At 36.3% G+C, this 7,972-nt stretch overlaps 1 protein-coding gene across 1 annotated transcript; it reads left to right on the forward strand.

Annotated features, from left to right (window-relative positions):
- Nucleotides 1-966: 966 nt before the first annotated feature.
- LOC100374447 (uncharacterized) lies at nucleotides 967-7,474 on the forward strand. The gene is made up of 3 exons (XM_002741725.3): nucleotides 967-1,159; nucleotides 6,069-6,223; nucleotides 6,624-7,474. Exons 2-3 carry the CDS (start codon nucleotides 6,077-6,079, stop codon nucleotides 6,936-6,938), a joined length of 462 nt encoding a protein of 153 aa, XP_002741771.1. The 5' UTR covers nucleotides 967-1,159; nucleotides 6,069-6,076; the 3' UTR covers nucleotides 6,939-7,474.
- Nucleotides 7,475-7,972: the final 498 nt, after the last annotated feature.

The following is a 7,972-nucleotide window of genomic DNA, read 5'->3' on the forward strand; positions in this document are numbered from 1 at the left end:
CATGTTCGTATTTCCATGTGGAACATGTGAAGTACTGTTTTAATGTTATGAAAACTTATGCCGAAATCGCAGTGTCAGAAAATATCGTCTAACTTCTAATCGACAATTGCTAAAAATTGTGAAAAAGTTCCCTTTGTACCCCTCCCCCATTCCTAAAACTAACGCTAACTCTATGCCTCCTTTACGTCTATATATTATTTTTTTCTGATAGCCTGGACATTAAGGGATTATGTGGCAAGCGTCGTTGTGTGTCGCCATATTTGATAGGTCCGTGCTCATAATATAAATGTAACGTAATCTGGGAATCATTCAGCAACACGTTGCCTACACTGATGATTTTGTGACAGTTACACGCACTATTGACTGTGAGTGTGTTTAACTTTTCTATGAATAAACTGAGAAACAAAATAACAATCAGTTCAAATAAAACAAAAAAGTCGATTTGAATACATTACATATATTGTAGCAAATCAGCCCCCACCCCGTCACAAAGTCACGCTTCGCTTAGCCATCATGGCCAAGGAACTCGTTCAAGGTTGTCATTGTTTTCCACACTTGGGCCAGTGAATATCAAATACAAGCAAAAAGGTGTGCCCTGCAGGTTGAATCTCACATTCGCCACTTCCGCACGATTCGGCGCTTCTGTTGTCATGGAGATGGTGACGCTGAATCCCTTAACTAATCAATATAAATTCAGGAAGTGCATAAACGTCACGTGGTATATGTTTCGTTGGAATAGTATTAAGCGGAATGGGGTGATCGCGCGGTTTGTTGGAGTGTAACTTCAGACAATAATAAAAGCTGATTGGCGCAGGAATCACTGAACGGTCTGATGCATATGAAGAGTGAAGATCCTTATTAAATTTTCATGCAAAATTTCCTTTTCGGATCTACGTCATCGGTATTTCAAGCAGCGAAAATCAAATTATGGGTGGGCAATGTGACAGTTGACGAAGCCGGTTGGCAGGCTGCCAAAGAACCTGTGACTCTCACGTGGCCGGAAGCCGGTATTTTCTCTCTCTTTGTTGTGAGTGATGTCATTCGTGCTATATAAGTAGTTAGAGTATCACTAATATTCAGTAGAACGAACGGGAAGTGAGAAGAGTATTCGATCTCTTTGTGTGCTGCACGTTTGATATTTTCTACCTTTCGTATATTGGTGAGTACTGTGTTTTATTCTCAGTCGCAATTTGTTTTCACACGTTTCGCGTCCCGTATGAAGAAACGCAGCAAACGATATTCACCGAGTATGTTGAACGATTTGACCTTTTCGTAGTCACTTTTTATGTTCTTACTTGAGTGGTTAACGCGAGCAAATATTAGTTGTGACTCGTTTGTGTCGAACACAGTACATTCAGTATTTTAATACTTCCGATGCTTTGATATGATATCAGCTTTTTGCGTTCCATCCACAACAAGGCCATTCGACTGTTACAATAAGGTTTGTTTAGTTGATCCACTATCGGGCATGACGTGCTCGTGTTAATCGCTCTGCCGAATCGAAATGGTTGTGACGTATTCTACTGATCTCTGTGTTGCTAGTACACGCCTTAAACTAATAGAAATTACACATGCGTAAAATCCTTTCAAAGTTTACAGGAAGTAATGTAATTTCGTAGTAACCGACTATAAAAAAATACGCCGTGGTTCTATATGTATACTGCAATTTTGGCTTACCAATAACATACATTTGAAGTTAGTCATAATATAGTAAGGACAAAATATTTTTTTTTGCCTCATTTTATTTGAATGTATTTAAATATGTTTACAAAAGGTGGCTATTTATATCAACTTATCGCATATGACATATTGTTTATTGTACGTCGTTTTATAATTATAAAAACTCAGTTAAATAAACTGTCCATTCTGTGGATCAACACAATGCACGTATATTACTAACTGCGCTCTCAGCGGCTCGCCGATATTTCCGCGCTCAGTTCGCCCGGCCGTCACAGCTCGTTAGAAGCGATCAAAACTGGACACATCAGGAGACAGCGATACTATCGCGTGACACTTATCGATGGATGTCTTTTCGTCGTGTAACAAGAACAGATTAAACACTGCAATTTGTATTGAACGAACACAGGTGTGTCGTCAATCAATGTCGCTGTCCCGAGCTGCGCGATTCCATCCATAACTAGGTTGAAATCCATCAGCCGTAAGGTATAAAATCATCCGAAATTGACAAGTACGAATATTGATTACATCATACGATTATAATTCGATAAAGCTGTTAAAAATGTAATAACAAATACAATCTGAATTAAGAATTCGCTATACATACCACACTCATACCAATTTCTGCAATATCGATATTAGTTTCGAGCTTCCCTCGAATTCATTTTAATTTGATCATTACTGTGCACTAACACGTAATATCCTGCTCTAATTACATTTTTTTGAAAAGTTTAATTAGTTAAATGTATGCATTACGACAATCACTAGAACTATTAGTTTATGGATCATTTAAATAATATAATTATACACGTGACGTCGTATTTCTATTTAATTATTTAACCCCAAATACCCTACAAACATATTCTGAATGATCATCAATATAATAAAATGAATTATTTCCCGCTTGTGTTTCCATAATTCGGACAGGATGTGTGTAATACTACATCTTCACATTTGTCTGTTCCCGAATCATTAGAAGAGTACCTCTATAACAAATCTGTGCGTAAATTATACAGGACGGCGTCATTTTACAGGAGTATTACGTTTTACAGAAAACAGCCTTCAGAAAGCAATTGCCGATGGCTGAGTTGCGAAAGAAAAAAAGCGTGGGTGTTGCCATAATCGATATGATTTCATTCGAATGCATTTAAACGAAGTCACATCAGTACTACTATAGCGTGTAGAAGTCAAACACTTAATTTGTGCAAATGGTCTCTAATTATTGTGGAAATGGGAGTTCAAAACGTCCTAAGCGAATATAACGTAATTAGAAATCCTGTGTGGGTAGCCATCGAGTAGAATTCGCCTGTAGTCTTACGATTTAGACGAGAATGCAACGCATTATTGGGGAAATCAAACAGTTCGTCAGTCTAGCGTCTATCCAATTAAGATTTTCCCATTCATAGGCACTGTATCTATTTGTTTGAGAATAACGGGTGAATTATACAAACTGAGTGAGAGGAAATGGGTGGCATTTGATTCCGCGCCACAGTGTCAATTACACTATCCATGATTGACGTACCGGCGTGAAGAACTGCTCACTGGAGTATCTAATTAGACCATTTACATTAACACTGTGATTATAACGGATATGCGTAACCTAACATCGATTTGAGTCTCTATTTTCACCTCTACGGTGTACACGTTACATGTACATATTTAACTCAAACGCTTAGTGGTAAAGTGGCTGCAAAGACAACGGTTTACTACACGTCATGCTTCGCCGTGGCATCACTATTTATAATCTTGTAGTCGGAGTGCATTTTTTTCTCTTTACGTTGGACATAATAATGTAGCACGATTGTGCGTAATTACGAAGTGTTCACCTTATGTGGATTAAAATATTATATTACAACATTAAAATATTAGGCGCGGTTCAAATAATGACCGTCTCTCATGACCCTTCTCGAAACGCGTAACAGAGAGGTAACACAATGATACAAAAAATGAGTCCATGCCGTTATCTTAACTATTATTAATCGTGGTTATGTTGCACTACAGTAACTATGGGCACGATATCGTAGTAATTTCAATTACACTATAAACGGTTGATATACAGTACTCGGAGACATTGCTGAATGTATTGTATGGAATACATAAAAACCAATTCCAATACGCAAGACCCATACTGTTAGCAAGACGGTCATCTAGTCATGGATGTTTTCAATAGAAAGATTCTTTTCCGTCGACAGATTCCAATTTGTCAAGCTAAAAAAACAAATTGAACGTTTCCATGGCAACTTTTCATTTCACCAAATCCGTGGTACGCCATAACCCGACTACGGCGTCTGGTTTTGGTATATGAGATATATATATGATCTTTAATATTACATGATTAGTCCATGAAATAACGAGATTCACGCACGTCGGGTGACATGTTAATGATTTATATTCAATGCTAATGTAAACGACTTTCTTGGAGGTATTTTAATTGATATGAACACTATAAATCACCAATAGAAGGACATTATGAGCGAGCTTCAATCGTCATTACATGAGGTGGCTTGTAGTCGGACATTTATGTTAATTATGTGTAACAAGCAAGAGTCGCCTTTATGCATGCGCGCGCGAGACGTACTCGACGCGTCAGCGGGGTTGAACTATTATGTATGGTAGGTTGGGCGGATTATTTTCTGTCAATAACGATTTTCGCGTAATTTATCGATCGTTTAATTTCAGCTTTTTGATAAGCTTATTCAACATATAACTTATTTTGACGAATGTGGCTACTATCATACTGTATGCAACGTGCTCGATACTTCCGTTTTTTTTAAAAACGCTCATCCAAATGCTAAGTAGTTTGGTTTCCAATTCAAAAAATCGCACGTGTAATGTGTAATAGCATTTAACTTTCTCTTTCGTAATTCGCGTTAGTATTCTACTAATTTTCTCATCCTCAGCGAACTAATTACTCGGTCACTTAATGGTCCGTAAGTCTAGAGTGAACCATGAATACGAATACGCGTTCTGCTCTAATTGTGCTGTATTATAGAACGTTAAACAAGAATCCCGAAAAGCGTTCTCTACTTAATACTAGCTATCGTTTAATTTTCAAACATTTGAAATAAATTATGTATTCGTACATGTCATTTCGATAAAAGGCTTTTTTTAGATTGTGTTGTATGCATATGATTTGTAATGGTAATTCATAATTTAGTGTCTGCCTTTAGCATGATTAAGGAAGTATGGTCCATTAAACGCAAACTTGATAAATGACAGCGCAAATGTTTTATTAATTAGCACATGGACTTATTGTGGCGACAGAGAAAACCCGGAAAAAACAGATGTCCCGTAAGATTCAATCTGGCAACTAACAGAACAATTAACTTTTTTTTTCTCTTAGACGGGATGAGAAATAACATCCGCAATTTTCGGAATTTTTAATAAAATATAAAGTAGCAGCAAAAACAGAATTTATTCATCATGTGTCTCATGCAACTGATAGGTGACCCTTTCCACAGTAATAGAATATTGGTGGCTTGGTGGTCTGTAATGTATATGCTTATACGCATTACCGAAGGATAATAATGTGCGTGTGTGTGTGTGTGCGAGCGTGTCTGCGTGCTTTCTTAGTCACATTTGGTTTAGTTGATCATTTTGTGATCGTTGCGAAACGACGCTGATTTTTTCAACTCACGCGGATCGCCCATGGGAAAGAATAATATATACTACAGCTTTTGCATTTCTCAGAATAATCATATTACCTAGTGACGTCATTTTTACCTCAAATCGCATATTCATCTCGTAACTCATCGCGGTTTTTTCACATTTTTATTTCTAAATTTAGATTGTTGTATTTTGTACTGCCTAATTTCTATTTTTTTTTTCTCATTATATCGGTGTGAGATTTATTAGACTGCGTGCTTATTATACTTTAAAATGATAAACTACATACAACCACTCCGGAGCAAACTACTTGCAATAAACCAATTGGCTTGAGACGCAGATGGCAAATGAATGTAATAGGGTTCGTGTGGACAGATCTGCAGATAACAAATACACGTGTTCGTAATCCACGATGAATAATCGCATTGATTTTTTGAAATCCGTTTATCACTAATACACATTGTGTCTTTATCGCATAGGACAATGACAAAACACCTGTATATCTGTATATTTCAATTCCGTATTTTATAAAGTCATCTTTCTTGGCTCGTTAACAACACAATGCAAATATGATTTAAGCATTATAACTGTGCTAACCACACCTAACGACCAATAAAGATGTATTATGTCTACACTGCTAAGGAAGTCACTGACTCAAATAGTGTGCTTTAAAATACACAATTCGAATGGCACAACTTTGTAAAATTATACATTGTAACAAATGACCTACACATATATCTATATGATGCTATAACATTATTATTTGCAACTTATCTTTGTTGTAGATCGTACAATGTCTTCACAGGCGATGTGGGCTGTAGTTGCAGTAATTTGCTGCAGTTTTCTAGTGGTTAAAACTTATGGAATGGATGAAGAAATGTTTATAAATAAGCAAAAAGGAGACAATACTTTACCGACTGCCTTAAAGAGAAGTGCAACGGTAAATTAATTTGTTTATGTGTGTGTTTGTCAGTGGTTGTTTTCTTTTCCAGTGACCGTGTTTCTTCATGTCATTACAAGACTTGAGAACATTATTTAATTTTGTCTTATGGAATTTATAAATTAATGATTATGATCCTGATCGACGTACCCGTTACTTGTTTTGTTTCATGCAGAAAAATATTTGTAAATGATTTTTTACAGACAAAACGTTCTCCCCATTGTCATTGTAATAACGCGCGGATATTGATAAATGTTTATTAGTTATTTATTTTCATTTTTGCAAATCAACATAACTAATCATGTGGCGACGTGTTGGTATTGATTATACCTGATTTTGTTTATTTGTGATGAGACTACCTGACCACGACGACTTATTTACTTTTCGATTTTCCTTCCAGGAAATCACTGAAGGTAATCCAGAACGAGATTGCTATCTTTGCCTGGGTTGTATGGTTCGAGTAGCTGATTGGAGGTTAGATTTACAGAGATGTCTTCAGCGTGCGTGTAACTACAAAAGATGCCCACTTTTTATGTTCGATACCTTTAACGATTTTGCGAGCCAAGCAGCTGAATGGTACGCAGAGAGTCACGATACTGGAGTTGCTGGCGTACAAATGGCAAAGATATTTGCGATGAGCCAGTATGAAATGTTTGTTGGAAACCCATATGAAACGGCGAATCTGTATAGTGAATTGGAATCGCTGTCGAGTTAGGCATTATTTTGAATATTTATTGCGTTAGGCAGGCTCTTGAATATATCGGTAGAGTTAGACAGGTTCTTGGTATCTACCGATCTGAGAAGCTTTGTTGAATAAACCGTCGGGTTAGACAGTCTTCTCTCTAAACAGTCAATTCGGGTAACGAATATTTCGTTGACAAAAAACTATTTATGCTTTAATCATTCAGGTTTCGTTTTTATATTTATTTATTTATTTATGTTAAATACAATAATTTATTTTGTCTTCTTTCTAAAAAAGACGTTGCTACTCCTTTAAGAATAAAACACGACAATGCACGAAATAAATTATTTTGAATACTTAACTAAATAATATACTGATATACTATATTATATATGTTGCGATACAGTATACCGCGTTCGATTGTTTCGCGGGAAATTTAAAACGTGCTATCTTTAATAAACTGTTGCGTAACATCTGTTTTTTATATATTGGATCTTCTGCTTTATTAATTAATGTGACGTGTGTTTGATAATTACAAATGCAAATAAATGTTAATGTATTGTGACTTATGTCATTAGAGTGGACGATCATTCAACCTTATGAGAGCCAAAGTCAAACTTTTACAAAACCTATATAATGTTTCCAAACTTTTGTTTCAAGGCCGATTAAATACATTCATTTGATTCAAAACTATCCACGTAATTATAGACTAATACAAAAGGGAAAATGTTGCACCAACATAGAAGGGATCTGTATTTTTCCGTGCGACGCCAAACGGTGTCGCAAATTCACGAATCACACCATTGAAACTATCTTCCGAAGATGGTATGCTTATTAGACACTCCCACGAACAAAAACCGGGACAGAGACAGATATGTTTGATGTTGTCTTTATTCAGGGTTTAGATCACTAGATCGTACGTATATCCGGTGGCAGCCATTTTCTCAGGTCGAAGAAATGTCAGGACAGGAAACTGTTGTCTGTTACTATTTGTAGTTTTCTATGGGCCTCTTGGTGTATACTGTTGTTGTATATTCCTTTAAATGTTATTCTGGTATGACAGTCCA

Source organism: Saccoglossus kowalevskii, chromosome 17, assembly GCF_978046115.1.
Source record: "Saccoglossus kowalevskii chromosome 17, keSacKowa6.1, whole genome shotgun sequence".
NCBI classification, from domain to species: domain Eukaryota; kingdom Metazoa; phylum Hemichordata; class Enteropneusta; family Harrimaniidae; genus Saccoglossus; species Saccoglossus kowalevskii.